Source organism: Anser brachyrhynchus (genome assembly GCF_964034855.1).
Source record: "Anser brachyrhynchus genome assembly, chromosome: 15".
Taxonomy (NCBI): Eukaryota; Metazoa; Chordata; class Aves; order Anseriformes; family Anatidae; genus Anser; species Anser brachyrhynchus.
In genome coordinates, this window is record NC_137733.1 from 9,683,046 (window position 1) to 9,705,276 (window position 22,231).

Sequence of the window (22,231 nt, forward strand, 5' to 3'; positions counted from 1 at the left end):
TACCACCCAAGTGTTACCTCCACTACTGAACTTCTGAAGCCAGGTTCAGTGTAGTTCTCCGTCACCTGAACTCAGTTCCCTTTCTAGCCTACTGCTGTATTGTTTGCTTTTCCCCCAGTAAACGGCATAAACAGCACCGAGTAATAGTATGCACAGGCATGCAGATAGCTGACTTTGCTGCTCTGGTGTAAGATGGATGAGTGGGCTGTGTTTACACTCTTGCTCTCGCTGGGTTTTGGATGGCTGTGAAACTGCAGCACACGGGGAGCATCACTCCAGTGCTCAAAGCTGTCCTCTGGGAGGCCATGTGATATCACAGCTATTTCCTGGCTCTTCGGCGGGGACTATGTAGTGCTCTGTATTTTGGACCCAAAGGACTGCTTCAGTGTGTATTCTGGGAGTATGAATGAGATTCCAATCTACAAAGTGAGTTTGAATATGTACCAAAGGAGTAGGTCTCTCCTGAGAAAAGCCCTAGTGATGAGCAGAGGGGGGAATTAACATCACCATCAGCCTCCTCCTGGGTAGGAGCATTTTGTACAGCTCTTCTCTGATACCAGCCTAGTATATATGACATGCATGAGGAGGCTGTGCCTCTGAGATCAGAGAGTCTTTAACTCTGGGATTCCTCATCAAGGGCAGAATAAATAAAGATCAATACTAAGATGTAAAGTACAAGATTTGGCAGCCGTGATGAATACCACAAATGCTCACTAACATGGAAATGAAACCCAGTGAAACAGGGAGCAGTATATACCATCAAATAAATGAAAGGCAGTGCATTTCAACAAAGAATGTTGATCTGATCTCTGATTGTATTTATTTTGCCAAATCATGTTTCAAGAACACAAACAAAGCAAAGACAGAATAGCTGACGAATTTTCAAATGGAATAAGGAGCCCTGCAGATGTGTCTTGTAATTGCTATTACGTATTCAGCTTGAGTTTCTCTGCATTGAGACATATGTATAAAGATCTGAAAGGGCTGCAGTAACATCTGGATGCTGTTTTGACGGCCTAATGGGTTGGTAAATAATGTTTTTGAAAGTGAGGAATGATGCTCTGCATATCTTTTTTCTGTGATTCCACTCTCACAGTAGTTTCCAAAGAGCGCTAAAACAAAGATACCTGATTAATGACCCATCCAGGCTCTTGTAGCAGATTTGCAGTGGGGTTCTCAAGAGTAGAATTCATTAGTAATATTTGTTCTATACAGTTCCTAAACTAAAGTCTCATTGACCTGGTGGAATCATAAATCCTGAGCAGGAATACTGCCACACTTCAAAGAGATTTTGTAGCCTTGATGATGCTTCGCCAGCTACAAGGCAGATTTTCAAAGCTAGAAAAGCCTGAGAAGCAAATAAGTGGAAGCATTCACTTTATGTAAAGCTAATGAGAAGATGACAAGATCATCCATCATTAGCCCAGTTTGTGGAAGTACACAGTGGGAATTCCAATGTGTATCTATCCTGACTTCCATGGCCAGTGCTCAAGTGGTATAAGCCAGTAATTTCGGTATAAACCAGTATTTTCAGCTGGAGTTGTACAAGTTTACAGCAGATGAGAGCTGGCTCCTATACTTCAGCAGACTGTAAAGGTCAGATCTTACATGTAGAAATATAAAATATGGAGCACTACTGTGATGCACTGAGTGATCTTCAGCCCTTAATCTACTTAATCAAACAGAAATAATAGAAATTTTGGCTAATTCTAACACCTTCACTATTCCTTTCTTGGGAAAAGTGTTGACTTTCTCAGAGATCCCTGTACTAGTGAATTTTTACCAATATGACAAAAGGGGGGAACAAATGACTGTGTTTGTTATTTGCATATGTTTTCCTATCATACAACATGAAGTTAGTCCCAGCTATTCATATAAAGGTATGTTCTCATCCTCAAATACTTCACTGCATCATTTTATTAGCATTCTGCTGAGACATTTCCTATGTAATCCAGGACTGCTTTATAGTTACTGACAGTGAAAGGGCTTTATTTTTTTTTTTTTTTTAAACTAGATACAAGAACCGTAATCTATTTAGAAAGCAGTGAGTTAAATTGAGTCTTGAATAAAGGAAACTCCACAGGCTCCAGTTAATTTCATTCCATATATATTTTCTTCTATTCATTATACCACTGCAATACAAAGGGTAGTGTGCCTTTCTCTTAGCTATAAGATAGACCTTGACTCTGATATAATTCTTTCCTGCACTACCTCAAACTTCTACTGAGAGCCAGGCATCACAGTTGAGATCCTCCAAATGGAGCTTTGAAGAGTTTTTTTTTTCACACAATTTTTATTTATGCTCCTCAAAGATTCTTACAGCGTGGCAAAAGGAAGGGCAGCTCTTTCAGGTACTGCAAAGTGTGGGCATAGCCAGTGCAGTGAACATGAAACCTCTTTGGTCTATGGAGAGAGCTGTGCCTGTAGTATTCAGAGGGAGCTTTGGCCTCATACAAGGCAAATCTACAGAAATCTTCCAAACTGATAGAGCTGTGAGTGAGCTTTTAAAGGGACAGGGGGCAGAGAGGTGGTGGAAACCTTCCCAGAATGAAGGAACAGGCTGCTTTTGAACCAGAGAGTACCACATGGCACGCTTTTACCAATTCATGTATATCCTGTCCTAGAGGAGGTATCGAAATATTTCTAAACATGGGTATTGAGGCTGCATATTCCGATTCAAATGCAGAAGCAGATACAATCAGTGGAAACTCGAGGCCTACATCATTAGGGAGCCAATCAGGTAGATTTTATGCAAACACAATTAGGGCTTGCATGACTCAGTAGCTGGTGCTCTTGCTATCTTCTTCCCGCATTTATTCAGAACCCACTTTTAGTGCAGCTGAGCATATACCGGATACTGAGGCATGCAAACATTGACTTTGTTTGTATAAAGTCACTTTTTTGGGCAAATTAGCTTCATAAGCTCTGATTATGCATTGGTAGTGTTGATATGTACAGTCAGACTAAACCTGAAATACCAAAACAGACAATGCATTTTGAATTAAAAGATTGCTGAGAGAGATGACATTGTTATGGGTGAGCATAGGGATGTTTCATTAAAAAGCCTTAGATCGTGCTGAAGTTATAACACACTGATGTAACCCTCTGAAACTGCTAGTAATGAATGATTTCTAGTATCAGTTTCAGGACTACAGCCTGTTAGTGAAAGAGGAATTTTTTTGGCATGTATCCGTGCAGCAGTTAAGAGCTGAGACTTTCTGAAAAGGCAAATGGAAAGCTTTCTCCGAGTTGTCTTCAGATATAATATGTACATAAAGTACATGACTTTAAGGTTTGGTGAGTGACTCTAGGTTTGAGAGCAGGCTGAGGCTTGAGCTATACGGCAGTGAAAGCATCTTATAAATGCTAGCAAAGCTCAAGGCTGTAGCTAGACATTCATTCCCTCCTTTGAGATATCTGTGTAATAACTGTAGCAGTACTGGATGTCCAGGAGCATTTTGGAGCAAGGATCATAGCAGTCTCAGCAAGGTTTCTGTGGGCTAACACAACCCTTGCTGAATTATAAAAATGTGCTTAAAACTGAAGATGTTACAGGAGGAGTCAACAGATCAGGATGCAGGATCTGCATGTTCTTGTGAAGTATCTTGCAAACTGTTTCACAGGGCATAGGTGAGACTGCCTGAAGCCTGGTGTAACCTCTCGTTGGGCTGGTAACGAGGGTGCTTTTGCTGCTCTAAACACAGTAGTTTTAAACCTTCAAGTGGGAACTTTCAGCAAAGGATGATGTAAATATACTGCACTAGATATAAATTAGGTTTTAAGACTACAAAATCTTCTAACCTTATTTAACTTATGTTTTGAAATATGGTTTTCCCTGTACAGGAAAATTGTGTGTATCTAGTGAGCATGCATTGAAACTCAGTTAACTCTTGCATTTATTCTTTTCCAGAGTATCATTGGTATAGTATGATATTATTTATACAAAGTCTGCTTGGGCTTAGTGTTTCTCCATTTGCAAGCTCAGTTTTATGTTCAATAGCAGAGAAACTGTCTCAAATGTGTTTACAACCCATACAATGTGAGTCTTAAAATTGTAATCATTCAAGAAGCTAAGTGACATAATATGCGATGAACGAATGAATGCAGCTGGAATGGTTAAACATCTCTACAGCACTAGGTATTCATAGAGAGACACAGGGATCATGTTTGAGGTAAAGCGTTCATTTTTGCTGACATTTAGATGGCAAGACTGAGAAGCAATGATAAGATCACAAAAAGGACTTTTTACAGTTTGTTTCTCTAACCCTAGAATAAGGTCAAAGAGAGCTTGGCTTCTTGGCAGTGATAATGGCTGGTGAGACCAGGTGAAATATCTTTCTAACACTGCCAAAATTAGTGCTGGCAATGGCAGCTAAGGTGTGCAGTGAAGGGAGAGATGAGCAGTACACACTGGGTCAGTTCCAAACAAGGCATGAGGATGTGTCCCAGGCAGTAGAAGCTGTGTCCCACAAGCTGGACGTAGTGTCAAGACGACAGCAACGTTTACTGCAAACCGCAGATTTAGCAGATGGAGGCAGTTAGCTGGAGCGCTTTGGTCACGCGTAAAGTCATGATGAGCTGCCAGTGTGTCCAGCCTAGGACAGCTGGCATGATTCTCAGTTGCATCAATTAAAATATTTTTGGTGATGATGGGAAGAGTTTGTACTGTAGTATAAGATATTGGCAAGGTATTGTTAGGAATAATCAAAAATACAGTAAAAGCTACAAACAAGATCAAGCTTAAAAACATCAATGTTTTAAATAAACTAAGGAAGTGTCAAGTCTGTTGGACACTCGTACATCAAGGACAAGGTCAGTTCGTAGCCAGTGGGGCTCTGTCCAAACCACACTTCTCATTTATTATAGAACATTTCTCAGATTCAGTGAATTAACCTCTAATTAGAGGTCACCCTTTTATAAACTAAACATACTTAGGAAAAAAAATATGGTGACTTACACCAAGTCATCTTGAAAAGACAAACTTGGGGGAAAAAATAAATGTTTTCCTATGTGCAGGAAATATTACAACAATTTATCTTTTCATGTCATGGTGAACCTCTCGGAAGGATGTAAAGCAAGGAAAAATAATGGGGATGCCAGATATTAAGTTTAGAATTGTAGCACTTCATTTATTAGATGACAGAAATCAAAATGTTCCAAAATGTCTATTTTGTCTCGAGGCAAATGACTTAAAACAATCTCTGTAATGGTTTATTGCACTGGTAAACACTTTGGGAAGCTTTGTATGGAGAGTTTTATAAGGAAATTAGTTAAATTAAATTTTGCATAAAGAACTCATCATTTAATGACTCTCTGGAGAGCCTACACACCGTGGAATTTTAATAAATATGAAAAATAGATTTTTAAAATTCTGCTTAGCACTCAGGGCCTGATTATTACCTTGCTGCCAAGAAAAAGCTGTGAAAATGGGAGACATGCCTTTTCAAGAAAACAGAATAGGCTGTAGAATCCACTTTTGCTAGGCATATATTACCAGGGAGTAACAAAGGATGACTGCGCCTGTACAGCACTTCCACAGATCTCTTACTGTTTATGTAAGACATCTGCATGCACTGTTCATGCCTGTCAGTTTAGGATTGTTTATAACCACTTGTGTGCATCTTTAAGAGCACAAAGCTGCATTGTCAAATTAAGCATTTGCTTGCATGTGGAAATTTGTTTGCATGGGAAATCCCCAGTTTTGCATGTATGTATGCCAATGCACGTGGGTGTGAGTAGCAGGTATTTTAAGTAAAATTTTTAGACCCTCCATCTATCAGGCCAAAATGAAGCAGTGTGGTCACAAGATCTCACATCCCAAACAACACAAGCTGTAAAACCTCATTTACTAGGCAGGGAAATATTTTTCTGTGCTGCTTAAGAGAGCTCAGTTTGCATGCAACCAAGAGCACATTGTGCGTTCCTAATGATACAGCTGCACGGGCACAGATCGGGCCGAAGGGCTTAACCTGCAGCATGTCCCCACTCCTTTGAGCACCAGGACCATTAACAGCCTCGAGTCAAGAAAATACTACAGCCAGATTCTGGTTCTCAGGCCTAATAATCAACTGGAACAGATGCAGTGAAAATAGTATTAAAAAAATCGTTTTAAATCAAGAGCTATAAAAGAAAACTATTTACATGCAATTGCATGAACGCTTACAGTAAAAAGATGAGGAGAAAGGAGAAGCCAACCAAAACTATTGGAATGGTATAATATCCAATTACCGCACTTCAGGGCAATGGCATCGTGCACATTGTTTAAACAGAGTAAAGGCATTAAGCTGTATTCAGAGCTGTAATGGCAGCCTCCAAGTTTAAAACATTGGGCCCTATCTTCCGCAAGTGTAAATCAGCCTTGCTGTGGTGTTGTCAACGGGGCTGCACTCATTTGCGGCTGCCAAGGATCTGTCTCATTAGGTTCATCTGACACGCCATGCTGGAAACCCGTGCCTTTTGCAAGCTCTACAGTTTTTGCTGCCAAAAACTTTTCAACCTTGAGAGAGAGAAAGAAATGTGTGACAAAACAATTGCACTTTGGGATAAAGCTTCTCCGAAAAAAATCTGGTTTTCTCTGTCCGGTTGCCAAACGCTTCCTCTCATGTAAGCAATTGAAAAGTCTCATTTGAGCAACTCCTCATGAATAGCATAACTGTTCCAAAGAATGTATAGCCTGAGAGTCCATCTTAAGTATTTAAAGCAATATTTTTTCAGGCCCAAGGGAATAGCTACCGACCTCTCACAGGCAAGTCCTGGCCAAACGTGAGGTTGCCAATAAGTCCATCAGCCACTTGGAAAAGGAATTTTTTTCTGTTCTCTTCCTGCTATCATCCTCCACACCTGAACTCTCAAACAAGCTACAAGGCTGGTCACCTGCTCGTTCCCTTTCTGTGGGCAGTCACTGGGCGCTTGTAAGAACAAAGAGTTTCTTTGGGTCACTAACAGAGTTTTATAAGTAACAAAGGAGTGATATTTATTTATAATGGAACAGAAACGTGACCGAGAGGTAGTGCTATCCTCATTTAATGATCAAGATTTGAAGTTATCAGGCCAAGATCTGGCAGGAATCATGAGGTAAGTTCAGAGTAACACCATGTTTTCGGCTCCTCAGGAAACCATGTTCTTCTGTTACCTCCAGCCTAACTCAGGCAGCCATCATGACGATGAAATAATCAGAGGGAAATGCAGGAGGACAACTTGCTTGAGCAAGGAGCTCTGCTAGAAACTTCCTAGAGTCACTGAAAAACAAGAAGGGAAATGCAAGATAGGAGCAGGTATAATATAGGTCCAGGAGTAACAAATATGTTATTGAAAAGTAATGCTTCATGCACTTTGGAAGGAAAAGGTAAATAAAAACGTATTATCCCAATGGTGTCATCTCATTTAGTAAAAGAAAAAAATCGGTGCTTCTCTGTGCTCCTGGGACAAGCCTGGGGAGACGTCCCCCATGGGGAGCAGCGTGGGTGCAGCAGAGCTTGAGCCTGATCGCGAGAACAGGTATCAGTAGGACTCCCAGTACTCTGGAAAAACAGTGTCTGTGGAAATATAACATACTGTTCAAAATTTAGAATGGGAGAAAGTTGATATTTTACCTTGTCTCTTATAACTGTAGTAAAAAGTACATTTCAACTATTTTTATCATCTGCCACACAGGATTTTATGCACTAAAGGCTCTGTTATTGTAACATTTATATAGCTGGAGAAGTTCTAATTTATCCCTATTGATTTTAACTTACTTTTACATGTGGGCAGGCATCTTCAAATATCAATATTTTTACATTTTGACAGATCTGCTGCAAATGGATTGTTTTACCTATCAATCCTTTACTTTTGAGTAGCAACAAAATATGACACAGAAAGGAAAGGCTGTCAGCATAAAACCTTCCCCACCTTACTTGAGATCGCTTCCAGTAAGCCTCATTGAACATACGTGGTATGTGCCTCTGGGTTTGTCTTTAAGGCCTCACTCAAAACAATGGTGTTGTGGGACATCTTGTACGTCAAATGGGGTAATTTAACAATAACTCTAGGGAGAAACTTTCCAAGTGTATTAAATTTTCAAAGTATATATGACCGCTGGCATCCTTGTTTTACAGGCAGAGAAAAAAAGGACTGGCAAGGTGCTGTGGAGGCCACATAGCAGATCAGTGAATTTTCTCCAAGTGGGTGTGCAGCTTCTGCCTCCGGCACCGTTTACTGGAGCACATCCAACTGGGAAAGAAACTGGCTGCCTGCACAGGACCAGAATTCCTCCCAGTGTAAGTCCCCCAGACTGTGCTCTTGCACAGGACACTTGCAGACAGTCTCTACAAGTTCTGCTTTGTTGCTTCCCTGAAAGCTGTGGGATTTTGCCATTGACTTCAACTGCTGCAATGACAACTCCAAAATATTTTTGAATTATATATATATATATATATTTAAATAGGCTGCTTTCACGAAAACTTCCCTTAGGCAACATTAACTTTTGTGACCAGCACTTAGCAGGTCATCTTGGGTCCCACTGACATTGGCAGGGATTAAGCAGGTCTTAATTTTAATAACGAGAAGCTGTCAGACAATTTCTCATGCTGTTTATTCACGAATGTAAATTCTTTTAACAGCCATTTCGGGCTCTGAAGGACACCTGTTGTTGTTTAATTTCTTTCAGCAAATGCATTTATTATGATTATGCAGCGCTCAGAGGCAGGAGCACCTCCCTGCCCTTTGCAGGCAGCCCAGGAGGACAGGACCTCAGCTAAATGCAGTTATATCTGCCCAGGAGACATGCATCTCGGGGTGCTGCGTGCCTGTCCCCTCAGGACATGTTCTCTGGCCACTTTAGGGAGAAGTAGCCATGATCACTGACTTCAGCTGAAAATTGGCCATTAGCTCACAGCGTTACTCGGATGATTTCCACTGACCTTGCTCCTGCATCCCACCTGAGTGAGGCCAAGGTAGGGGAAGCTCTTGCTGCAGTCATGAAGGTGCTTTCAACCAGCCCTGTTCCCCTCTGCCTGGCAATAAGCCCTGGCTGCAGCCCAGCTGAGCAGGGGCAACTTCTGTTCAAAGCAAGGGAGAGGGTGTCCCACTCGATGACACAGTGGAGCAGGAAACTGTTCTCTTAATGAAGAGTTAATATCAGGTAAACTTCCCTGTGAAATCTGCCCTGCCTTTTTGCCCGCTGACCGGGTTGTTGCAGGGTGCACGCCAGGACTGCACAAAGGGAGAAGCTGTCTTTCAAGCAGAATGAATGCTGATGGCACGTAATGCTTATTGCTACATCCGTGCTGTGTCTGATAGCATCACACTAGATAGTTGCGCTTACTTCTCCATTATTCCCTGTCCTTAACCAGCAGGAAGAGGAGTGTTCAAGAACAAAATACAGAGTAGCGCAAAGTAAGGTACAGGCTTGTTACAATGCTCTTGAATCAAGAGCATAAAATGAGGTCTGGAGCCCTGCAAAATGAGGCTCTGAAATACACATTGCTATTATTTAATGATGGTATTAATCCAGCCAGCCAGTTCATTGCTTCCTGCTCTTACCCTACTGTGCAAGCCATCATCCATCTATTGTGCCGAGGCAGTTGCTTTGGAAAAGTTTCTCCATCTGACAGAGAAAACAAGAAAAACAGCTGGAGACTGCTCTGTTGTTTCTAAACGCCAGGAATTCAGGGTCTTGTCCTGTAACTATAGAGGACGAGGTCCTGGCGCCCTTCCTCCCGGTGTCGCTGGAGATAGCACTGGTCCCAAAGTTCCTGGGCTGCTAAAACTCGTGTTTTGACTTCTGAGATGTTCTCCATGGTAGTTACAGTGTCTTTCTAATATAGATCCCAATTTCTTTTGAGTTCACAGGACAATGCCTTGATTTCTTGTTTGAGAGGGGTGCCCAGGGTGCCCCAGCCTGCAGTCGCTTCAGTGCTGCAGTCACAGAGGTCTTGCTTTGACAAACAGGAATGGGGAGAGCTTTCCCAATTTCTAGAGCATCCATTTCTGCAAGTCCAGTTAGAGGCTAGGGACACCCACAGGCACGAGGTATGTGTGAAAATCCTGCTTCTGGATTTTTTCATCTGGGCCACAAAAATATTTCTATGTTGCCAAATGTTGTGCTTTGTTGTTGCTCTTTGTCATTTCTCCTTATCAGTAGCTGACATGAGCTGGGTATCAACTGCCTTGCTGATTTAGGGGATGGAGATCATTTGTCTAATGGTATAGTATTACTCTCTTTGTAGTTACTAATATTAGCTATATATAAAATGATAACAAGACAGTGATTGGACAGCTTTAGTGTGAATTATTTATACATGGAAAACTACTGCAGATTTTGCTTATATCCTATCTCACTGCTATTTTGTAGGATTTCCTGAACCCTCTTGAAGTCTGTGAGCAGTCCTACAGTTTCACATCAAGCTGTGTAGTGCTGCACTGCTGAGACCATGCTATATATCACATGAAAAATCAAAACTGGTCAAGGCATGAGCAATTCAGTGCTGAGCTATGACATCAGGAGTTAAAATCTAGAGGCAGCTTTTCTAGAGGTAAGAGAATGGCTTAACAGCACTTTTGGGTTTATTTCTCACTCCAAGAACAGGATTCCACTCACATTCATGCCCTTTTTGTTTTTAGATGCAAGATTGAATCAAGCCAAAGAGATCTTGTTTTGCTGAGATGTTAAGCAATTTTTTTTATTTTTTAAATAAAAGGACTTAGCTAAGTAATTCTGCCTATTTAATTGGAAAATACTCTGTACTGCTCTTGCTGACCCCTCTGAACAAGGCGACATTATCAACAGCATGCAGAAAAGTCCCTGACAGAAAGCACACATTCAGAGTATCTTTAATACAGTACAAATAAGGGGGTGGGACTGAACTTTGGGGTGCTCTTGCAGTCATGCCATCTATTCCTCTGAAAGTGCATGCCCTTCCGCCTGCTTCCAGGGAAACACCAAATTGCATTATCAACTGCTCTGAATGCACATAGCTGGTGCAGAGATTAGAGCAACTGACAGCATCAACTGTTTGTTCTGCATTCAAGAATATAATTCTCCACAGATGTCCCTTATCTACAATATTGTATATTTTGGTCAGTACATTCAAATAATGCCACAGAAGTAAAATACCTGGGGTGGAATCCAGACTGGGAAGCACTTGGCACAGACTGAATCACAACAGAGCTATGAAAAGACCTTTTTCATTTTAATTCTGGACAGTAAAACCAGAAAGAATACAATGAGCGTGATGTAAAATAAACCAGTTTCTCTTCAGTGGTTTGAAACTTACTGTATGCTCTCTTTCGGTTTGCTTGCTAACTCTGTCACTAGGACCAAAAGCTGTTTTCATCTCCATTTGAGTCAAATGAGTGTCAGTACCTGCAGCCAGCTGGGGAGGGAGGACAGCCACCCGGATGCGTGGCATGTGGGCGTTTATTCCCCCTACCCTCTTTGCCCTCACTTCCCCTGCAGTGCTCCAGCCAGGCACCAACATCCTCACTGCTTTAAACAGGGTTTTAATCCTGAAGCATATTCATTCCCATGGGAGAAGGCCTTGCCTTTTTTTTTGTCAAAAGAGCGACTGCTGCTTTTACGCTAACAACGTCTTTCACAAAAAGAGTTTTAATTCCAGAATGCAGAAAACACCTTGAATGTTGGTAGCTTTGCTTTTTGTTACGAGTGTCATCCTTGGTTGTTAATATTATAGGCCATTGCTCTTCTGTCTCCTCTGGGGTATGAGGCATCACTTTTGTTATAAATAGGAAACATGCAGTCATTTTCTATGCATAGGGGAAGCACTTTGTTCTCAGAGAAAGGTGAATTATGTAGTCCAAACAGGTGACACATAGTAGATGTTGTTGCTTTCCATAACCTGAGATGTAACCCAGCTGTGCCCTTTGCTTTTGCAGATGTCAGCCCTACCATCTGCTACTGAGAAAAAAAAAAAAAAAGCAACAAAAACATGCATCGCTGTGGAAACCCTGAGCAGTTCTGTGGTCTTTTCTGCACTCTGGTCAGGCTGGGTATTTTTAAATAGATGACCTTTATTGATTCCTACAAAAATGAACTACGCAAAATGGAAAACCTGAAACGCATACTGTCAGTTTCCTTTTAGGACAAAGAATACAATTATATTACAGGAGTGTTAAAACTAGAAGATACAAAAATCATTTTGTTTCCTCTGAAAACATTTGGGAAGGCCTCAGAGGAAAAGAATGGGTGACAACAGAAAACAGAGATCTGATCAGAAAGATAGTGGAAGGATGGGAAAAATACTTGTTCCATTGAAGTCAGAGGTAGTTATGGCATTGCTTCAATAGAACAAGCTTTTCATCAACTAGAATATTTAACACATGACAATTTTACATCCTTCTGCCTAAGAAGAGTGATGCGGCCTGAAGTTGTTCTCACTGCTGTAGGCGTGAGCTGGCTCCTGGTCGCTAGCTGCTGGCAGGTGCTGGCTGGGAAGTGGTGTGAACAGCCCAGGAAAAGGAAACCCGCAGAGCCATATGAGCCTTACTGCCTTGCATTCCTCCGCTTGCTCTGAATGTCACTGTCCCATTGCTTTTTTAACAGCAAGAAGATAGGCCAGACAACAGGAGCCCTTTTGCAGTATCTACTTTGTTTAATATCTGCTCCTTGTCCCAGCTGGATAGCCTCAGGTCTTCGGCTGCATTCTGCTGCTGGTCTCCAGTGACAGACGAACCTGAGTAAGTAAAACATTGAAGCAATCACTTTGTAGTGTAAAGCATGTGTCAGTGGTTTTGTTTCCTCTTCTTTGTTTGATCTAATTCTAGGTGGCTGTAGAAGGAACACTAGTATCATGGAACAGCAGGTAACCAAAGCATTGCAGCGTGCAGGAGAGCGCAGTGAGTGCTTTCAGCTCCACAGACTTGTGCCGTTCTTGGCCACTGCCAGCATGGCAGTGCTCAAAACAAGTGTGCAAGTACTGAAATGAAATCACTCAAACAATTCTGAGAAATGTGATTGTTTTTCCTGAGTTTAAGATTTGCTCTATCTACGTTATTCTGTGGCTAAGGGCACCAAACTGTTTCTGCTCTTGCATAGCTTTTAGGTGCAAACCCCATTTGGATAAGTACAAAAAGGCTAGTCTTAACAGACTAGCTTTTCTAAATCAAAGGAAATGGAAGACAAATTTAAGGAGTACTGCGCTGCTTTGTGTCACTGTGAAACATCAGGTATTCTTCAAACAGGTACCAACAATCCAACAATGTTCTCCAGACTTCTTGAAAAAAAGGAAAAATGGGAAAATCTGAATAAAAATGGGAAAATAAGGACTTGTACTATTAGGCTGTTAGTCTGGCTGGTCTGAGAGGGGCTGTCTAGCAAAGGGGCTAGTTGCCGTGTTATTCATCAACTTTGCTTGCAGCCTGAACAATCCTTATAGCTGCCAAAAAATCAGGACAATTCCTCCATCTGTTTAGGTGAAGGCTGTTCAGGCAAGTTATGACACTTAAATTTGTGAGAGATATTTCTGAGACTGTTTCTGGGAGATGATATACCATAATAGCAGGTGAAACTGCAGACTCCTCCAGAAAAGAATATTTGATGTCTAACACAGACAGATGCTGATGTAAATGTTTATGAAGAGTGTAAGTATGTGACATTGCCTTTATGGCAATGCAGAAATTATACTGCTAGTGAAAGATATGTTATGAAATAAAAATCAGTGGATGAGGAATGGATGAGAATGGTGCCAAAGCAGGACCACTGCCATGACAAATGTAGTGCCAAGCAAGTGCAGCAAGAAGAAAATCTATTAATTACATATATTCACTGTTAGAGGCATATCTCGAATCTGTCATTTTAAGATGCTATTAAAATTAATGCTGTCCTGAGAGGTAACTCTTGGAACTATGTATAAAAGTACCCAATTAATTAAAAAAAAAATCCAGTGAGATACTAGATTTTGAGAGAGAAGCAGTGAGCAGCTAAGCATACAACCAGTCACTCATAAAATGGACTCTTCTTGGAGAAGAACGCTTTGTCTCTCATTTCTGAGAGCTGCCTTGCAGCTGGAACTGAACTGGAGCAGGAGCTACAGGAATTGAAGATCACATTTGCAAATCTGCGATTTTGAAAGGTATTCTTTTACTTATTAAAAGGGCATTTTACCGAATAGATTCATAGCAAATACCAGTGGGTTTACTTAAGTGAAATAAATTACCCCCCTATTGAAACACTCTTTCATTTATAGACGCAGACCCTGGAGTCACTGGTCACTAGTTTCCACATCCATGATTTAATCTGACAGTGAAAGTCGAGGAATCCCTGAGATACTCAGCTCTGGCAAATGAACTACAAACATTTTTCAGCTCTTTCTCTTCTTCCCATTCTAGTCGACTGCAGGACCCAAAAACATACTTATGACCTGGCTGTGTGTGGTAGGATCTGTAAAATAATCAGAACAACCAAACTTGTGGCTCCACTCCTTCCCCCACCACTTAGGAGTTTTGAGTGGGTTAATAATGGTGGGGAGGGAATAGACCGAGCATTTCTGCAACACAAATGGAGCTTCTGGTGTCCCTGCACTTCACTGCTCTGGACGTGCCTTTATCCTCCTGGCTGTCAGAGCTTGTGAGATGTGTGTTATTTTATGTCTGTAACCACCACAGCAAGGCCTACATGTATAATCTCTACTGTGGCAGTACCCAAAGTCAGTAAGTGAAATCACAGCCTTGTATTGATTTTATGTACTGCTGATAATGAATTTGGGAATCCTCTGGGATTAGGTAAACGTGCTGACATAGAGCTATGGGGTAGGCTCCTATATTTCTTTTTCACAGCAGGTAGCCACTATTGACATACACATTTTTGTTACAATGATGTATTAAAATTCAATATGTGTGTCTCGTCTTATTTAAAACAAGGGGGGGAGGAGTGGGGAGGGGGATGGGATTGGCCTGCTAATCCTAATAAAAAGAAACCCATTCAAATAAGTAATTTTATAAACTACTGAGCACTTGTGCTGAATGAGAAGTGAAGTCTCTTGCTATTAGCTTTGGCAAAAGCAGAGCTGCTTTGATTATTAAAGCCACCATGAGGGAATACCTAGCAGCAGATGCTGCCAGTGAACCACATAGACTGGTCAGGAAATCCTTTTGATATGTAAGTGCAGGGAAACGTTTCATTTAACAGATAGAAGAGAATCAAATTCCCACTACATTCAAAGCAAAACTATCATAAACAACAACAAAAAAGGCTACTATTCATGTTCTATTATTTATTTATATATTTATTAATTATCCTTTTCTGTGCCAGGAGGTATACACTGCATGGTATGGACACACCATCTCACCATCCAGTGCTGTCAAATGCTTAGAATACATGCAGCAGAGATATGGATAAAAAAGGAAGAGGATGTGCACCTGGAAACCTGGAGGTAGATCCCTGCATGTCAGACCCTGCCTCAAGCAGCTATGGTTCCAGCCCCCTCTCTGTGAGTACAGGGGGACACAGAACAGGAACCCCATATGAACAGCTACAGAATGTATCAGAAACACTTGAGAACTGACTTTAATAGTTAAAATTTAATTTTGTATTTCAGTGATTTATATGTTATTATGTCCTGATTCTTGATTATGGAAGGCAGTGCTTGTAACATTTGCAAAGCTCACACAATCCTCAGAATTTGCTTAGATAGTGATTTTGAAGGCATGTGCTGCTAATCAATGTGTTAATGATTTCTTCCAAGCTGTAATCCATCATTTTATCACAGCACACAGTTTAGCAATTTGCTTATGCTAATTATTACAACAGCCAGAGCAACCTGAGCACAGCTCTAGGCTATGTTTGCTGTTTATTTACATTTCTTCCATTTACCATGGGGAAGGCCTAGAATCCTACAAACACCAAGAAAAATTTACTTAGATACCAAAGATATGTATCTTGCAATTAGCAAATTCCTGTTGGTGCTCACTGCAAAGGTGGTGTACAGAGAAAGCTGCTCTAATCTCCAGCACCCACTGCACTCCTGGGCGAGGATATGAAAATTAGACAGGCAGGAATTTGAGGTAAAAGGGGCTTCTTGCACTGATGCTTGTACCGCAGTAAATGCGTTCAGTGGTCAAGACTGTTAATCACAAGAGCAAAGCAGTGAGTCAGCAGTTTTGCAGGTAGAGCACTAGGCGGGCATCAGATTAAGGCTTTATCTTCTAGCTTTTGTTGCAGTGACTGTTTAGGCTGTTTTGACCCTTCCGAGGGCAGAAAGCATTGCCAGGTTATTCTTCACTTGTGAGTGTATTCCTAACTGAAAGGAACTTAGCAATGCAGTCAGCAGTGCATGTGAAAATATGAATTTGCCCCTGCCATATTCTGTGCATGTACTGCTGTTCGTGAGGGTAAACAGAGTTCCTCTCCTTCCCACCTGTGCAGTCTAAGTGTGACCTGCCTGTTTTGTCCAAGAGGGGCATTCGCTATATCTAAACATTAGTGCAGCCTCCCTGTACAGTGAGCTGAAGGTGCTTGTGAGTGAGGAGAAGCCTTCAAGGTGTCCTGTAAAGGGATTTTAGTTGGCAAGGGTCAACCGTGCAGTGTGTCTGAGGGAGCTACCAGCAAGAATAAAGGCAGAGACACTCTTCTCCCTCCCATCCACCCTGGGGGAACCCAGCACGTATCGGTGTAGGCTTGGGAAGTGTCAGACATGCTCCTGGACGGAGCTCTGCATTTTGGGGCATGCTCTAGAGCCAATCATCCAAGACAGTGAGTGCTGGGCAGTTGTTTCAGTGGGCAGATGTGTCTGGAGGGCATTTGAACCTTCTGCCATGCCCCTGGCCTTGCTGAAAACCTGAAGGTAATGTTGAAATTGCAGCCTGTCACAGAACAATAGTTTTCAACCTCCATCATAATTGCCCTCTTAAAAGTAGCACAGAAGAGTTTCCTGACAAGGCCATTACTGCTGAAAGGACAAAGGGAAAGTAGTTAGTTGGCTGTGTTCAGAACTGGGTTATCAAATTAGCTTCAGCCACTTTCAATTACAGAATCTCATGGTTTTGAAATGAGTTCTAAATGAGGGGCTATAATTCTTTGTCTGCAGTGAGCAAAAGAACATAATCATCATTATTTAACAGGGGCCTACAGTCTAGCTAGCTCTGGGATAAGTTCGTCCAAAAGAAGAAAGGATTCAATTGGTGTGAGCGAGGCAGAAGATTATCAACTGGCCAGGCTTCAGTGCATTTCTTAGTCCTGCAGCTATGGAAGTGACCTTGGGACTCATCCAGGAGGGATTTACTCCCAGAACCATTCTGAACTGCTAGCTAATGAAACATAAATACCAGAAAAATTAGAGCGGTTCAGGTTGTCCCACACATGCATCATTCCACCTTAAGCTAGGGCTTTGCTCTGCAGTGGCTTTGATTCTGCCTGAAGAGCGTTGTCGTTATGAGGGTGTTAAATCCTACCTGTCTGGTGGCTGTTTGGTATTACTGCAGCTCTGTGTCACAGGAACAAGGAGAGAGAAGAGCTGGGCTCATGCCAATGGAAAGGAGGTTCATCTGTGGGATCAGGCAGCCTTCTGGAATGAGCCAGTGCCTGTCCTGCTGCACCTTGTTTTCCTCAATGAAGCAGATGGAGTAGCCTTTTGCTATGCTGTGCCACTACAGCCACTTTGCCCCACTGAGCCAGGGGTTCTGGGCACTGTAGACAAGCTTGGCTAGGGATGACTGGATCATCCAGCGCATATAGGATGAACGGCAGTGAGTGCAAAACCTCTAGAAATGCAAGGGAACTGTATAGGGTCTGTGCAGGAAGCCAATGCCACGCCATGACCATCCTCACAGGCCACTTCAGGAACCCCTGTGGGTTCAAGAGAATGTCTGTCCCTGTGCAGACTTGCTGCCTCCCTCCCCAGGCTGTGGTTTGGTGGCTTGGGGTGGGCAAGTCCATGGAGCCAAGGCAGTGACTGGGACCTCTGAGGCCGTCTTCCAAACACAGTCCTTTAACAATATGCACAGGCAACATCAGTGAAATCATCCAGGCTTCTTGGTCTCTGAGGGAGCTGCTGCTGACCTCCAGTTTGCTTTTCAGTGCATGGTCGAGAGCAGCTACAGCTACATAAATTGCAAGGACACCACTGTCATGCAGGCACTGGTGGGCCACCAAGGGAGATCAACAGATATCTTGGCAGGCTTCATTGCACACTTCATGACATCTATGTTCTCTGTAACTCAGGCCCTGAAACCAGTATAGATTAAAGAAGTTGAATTATGGTCTCTCTTTTTCTCAGTGCCTCCATCTGGAAATAAAAGACACTGTTTCTTCTTTATATCTCAGGATGGCAGCTGCAAGGATAAGAATGAGAAGAAAAAACTTCACAGATGGAGTCATAACAAATACCGGCTTGTCTCCACATGGAAGTAAGCAGTGTGTGGTACCTGGGATGTACACCACATAAACTGGCCTGCATTGATTCCCTCGCTGCACACTCCTAATGCAAAGTAAGTGTGAAATCATGTCACATCTTGAAAGTAAATTCTTATCTGGCTTATCTCACACTTAGACATGTATTTACCTCACTGAACTCTGGACTGACACATCTATGTAAGGAGCTTATGCTATCTCTGAGGTAGTAGAGAAAGAGGGTTCACCAGATTATAATGAGGTGAGGGTAGGGAAGCAAGTTTGGAGTGTTGTCTGGTACATTTTCAGGAAAGATTTACCAAATAGATGGACAATCCAAAGACCATTTTTCTCCTCCTGTTCACTGGATTTCCAAGGTCAAATTTACTCTCTTTTGGCTGTTTATAAGTTTGGCCCAAATAGCTGGGGAAAAATTCTGTCTGCTGAAATCAAGGGAGTTCTATCATTTATTTCAAGAGGACATTGATTCTTTAATTTTTGTTCTGTGTTTCTGAATCAACATTGCCCTCAGGCTTATGAATGTATTTAGATTTACACACAGTCATGAATATACACACAAATGAAAGCAACAGAGAAAGAAAGAATTTCTTCTCGAGTTCTGCAGCTTTTATGAATTTGTTCAGTCCTTGTTCTGTACATTAATTTTATTTTCAGCAAGATTTCTATTCTATACAAGCTACAAAATGGATATCTGGGGAAAACTCATGCCATTTCACACTAGATTTGTTGTTATTGATGCTGTCAAGAATTTAGACATTGACTTTCTTGTTTTCCTTGACAGTTCCATGGGTTTTATTCTGTTCTTCATCATAAATGGAGTTTCACTGGCAATGTCTAATAGCTGCTGAAATTACTTATAAATTTTCCTTGGAAAACATCATAATATTATGTATGAAAATTAAATGATTGTAAACAGTGGGAATATCAAGGTCAGTCAGTTGTGTAGTATAAAATCGTATCATAAAAAAGTGCAAAATGTCTCCTTAATGGATGCATTGCCTGACTAAGGGTTATAGCATTTACGCTCAACTTGCTGCTCAGAATGGCAAAGAACTCAGTTACAAAAAAATGAAAGTTAACGGAAAAATTCATTTTCCAATTAGCCCTGGAGAGGGAGGATCTCTTTTCTCATCAGAGAGATGGACATGAGAAGAACAGTATCTAGTCTGGGCACACTGGAGTAGAATCCTATGAGGACCATCATAAAAGGAGTTTCATTCAGGTGTTGAATGAACAAGCAGGCCTTGGGTTGACTCCTGGATTTTTCACCAGGGTGACATGCTATTTCACTGCCTTGGCTTCACCTCTCTGAAATGAAGTTTGGCCTTCCTCCTACCTTGTGGACTTCTCTGTTTTGGCACTTGAATTTTAGATACTTTACAGGAGACAGAGAGAGTCTCGGGGCCTTGATTTCATTAGATCCACTTAACACTGCTATGAATCAAGGTGTTTTTAATTATAGACAGTTCTGTATACATCTGGCACATCCCCAAATGCTAGCTGGTTCATGGAGAATGTGTTGTCAACACAGTGCAAGCAAGCTAGGTCCAATTTTGAACTCTAAACACACTGGAGACCATTAGCAAGTCAAAACCTCTCTCAAGGGGTCTGTAACATTCCTTGCAGCTTCTTCTTGGCTTTCAGCAAAGAGAAATCCCACTGCCTCCTCTTGCCTCCATGACCACGGTGCATGCGTGCCCTTCTGTGCATGGAGTGCAGTACACGTGCACCCACAGTCTGTAAGAGGAATTAGCACTACAGTGCACAAAACAAAGGGGCAGCTGGTGTGTTGCTGTATTGTTTACACACCTCATTCATGCAAACCTCTGTTACATAGTCTAATGAAACAAGGTGCTCTGAGGGAAAAGCCCATTTAACAGAATAACAAATCCCATTAAGCTCAGTGGAGCTGTAAATCTACTGCATAATAAATTAACTCTGAATTCGTGGCTCTGAACATAAATTTCCAGGTCTAGACTGATAAATTTTAAGCTTGCATGCAACTTGGCTAATAAGCTCAGCATTGTTTTTCCTTTGGATACATTTTACTGATAGTTTTTCTCTCTCTTAGTTTCTGTCAGAACAGCAGTTTAACTGCTCTGATCTAATTTTACAGAAGGAAAAGCTGTCATATTCAAGCTTTAGGAACACTTGTGCATTCCCATTCATGAGTGAGGCAACAAAATGGAAGGTACCACCCAGACTTGTAAGCAAGAGACTGTTCCTGTCCCAAAGGCTTTGCAATCTAAGGCACTCAAATCCAGACCTCATACCCATGTTGATCAGGGAGAGAAGAAATGCTGTTTCAGAGTGACCCAGTCAGCTGTATACAAGTCATTTTAGACTGGGAAACGGTATGGCTGTCTATGACTTGGTAGAAGGCCCAAACTAGTAAGTCAGGAGACATGTTTTACTAATCTGGATGCAATTCAGCACAAACATGGCTATACAACTTCCAGGCCAGATCTGATGTGCCCCCTACTCTGTGGGAATCTACTGGTGGCCTGTCCAATATCTCAGCTTGGGATTCTGTCATGCAGGGTAAGCATATGTTGTCTCCAGTGCAGTCTGCATCAACCCTTGTCTTGAAATGGTCACACTGGCATGTTATCCAGGGGATAGAGCATATTCAGCACATTCTCCTGGTAGGAGAATTAATCTGAGCAACCTTCCTTTCAGTTATTGCTTCTGATTGATCACAGCAGCTACATGCATTAAACAGTGAAGTCACCAAATCAAACCACTTGAATAAAAGCTGAATTTCCATCCTGTGAAGCAAGAATGCATCCTGCAAAGCTCTTTACTGACAAGGCAGTTCAGTTTATGTAATTGGCAGCTTCACAAGCTTTTCATCTTAGTCTGAGTGGTACTCAAAAAGGAGTGAAGTTCTCTTCTATCTCTTGAAAATATTGATGAAACTCAAAGAAAGTGCTTACTGCTGAATGTCCCACTGATCAGAAGAAGCCAAGGGCACACGGCCTCACTACCAAAAAGAAGAGCGACTTTGGAAAGTCAACTCCTCCCTCCCCCCTTTTTTTAAGGGAGTGATTTGCAGGAGCATGCTCACCAAAATTATTTAGATTCTTTGGGTCTCCATGAAATAGAAGCTCCAGATCTGATCTGGAGGCTTTATAACTCTTGCAAAAGCAAGCTCAGGAAAAGCTGTCTGCATTTCTCTGGCATGCCAAAGGTTTTGTACAGCCTGTCTGCATGTGCCAAGTGGCAGTGGAGTGAGACCCTCAACAAGCTCCAAAGGCACTGGGTAAGCTTGGGCATGTGGGCCAGCTCTGCCCAGCGGTGGGAGCACATTTTAATGAGTTTGAACAAGCAGTGAAACTGTCCTTGCAGGCTGACTGCGCACACCATTTTGAAGGGCAACAGGGATGTGGAGAACAAGCTGAAGTCTAACTTAGTGGGGTAAATCAATTCTGATGTAACTTCATGCATGTCAGTAAAATTACACTTGGTCCGGGATCTGTCCGTGCTGAGTATGTCACTGAATTTATTGCTGTCTTCTATAGAGCAGATGAGACGTTTCTGTGGGGAGAATTTTCAAGGGCAAGCACCAACATCTCTCCAGGTACATTGGAAAGGTTATCAGGATGCTGTCCTTAAATCTCCATTAGTTTTAGGAGTCAGCAAACCCTTTGCAGAGTGCAAGCCCACAAGGAGCAAGTACCGAGGTTGAGGAGACCTCTCCAGCTGAAGCCAGAACTGGGGCAGTTAAGAGAAAATCACTGTTCATTAGTTAGTGGTTTTTTGTTTGTTTGTTTTGTTCTGGTTTTGCTTTTTACATCTAGGACAGACTGACTAGGCTCTTTGCTTTGGTGTTGTTATTCTCAATTCCCTTCAGCTTGTTGCTTTTTGTGGGCTTCTTAAATCCAGAAA

The 22,231-nt window shown here is 41.9% G+C and overlaps 1 protein-coding gene across 1 annotated transcript in view; it reads left to right on the forward strand.

The window, feature by feature from the left end:
• The window catches only part of LOC308178231 (uncharacterized protein), a 158,482-nt gene that overhangs the window by 83,780 nt on the left and 52,471 nt on the right, over positions 1 to 22,231 (forward strand). The window contains exons 5-9 of the mRNA XM_080556528.1: positions 8,097 to 8,258; positions 10,334 to 10,514; positions 12,542 to 12,675; positions 12,763 to 15,425; positions 18,257 to 18,420. Of these exons, the coding sequence (XP_080412654.1) occupies positions 8,097 to 8,258; positions 10,334 to 10,408 (237 nt within the window). The 3' untranslated portion in view covers positions 10,409 to 10,514; positions 12,542 to 12,675; positions 12,763 to 15,425; positions 18,257 to 18,420. The remainder of the gene's footprint in view (positions 1 to 8,096; positions 8,259 to 10,333; positions 10,515 to 12,541; positions 12,676 to 12,762; positions 15,426 to 18,256; positions 18,421 to 22,231) is intronic.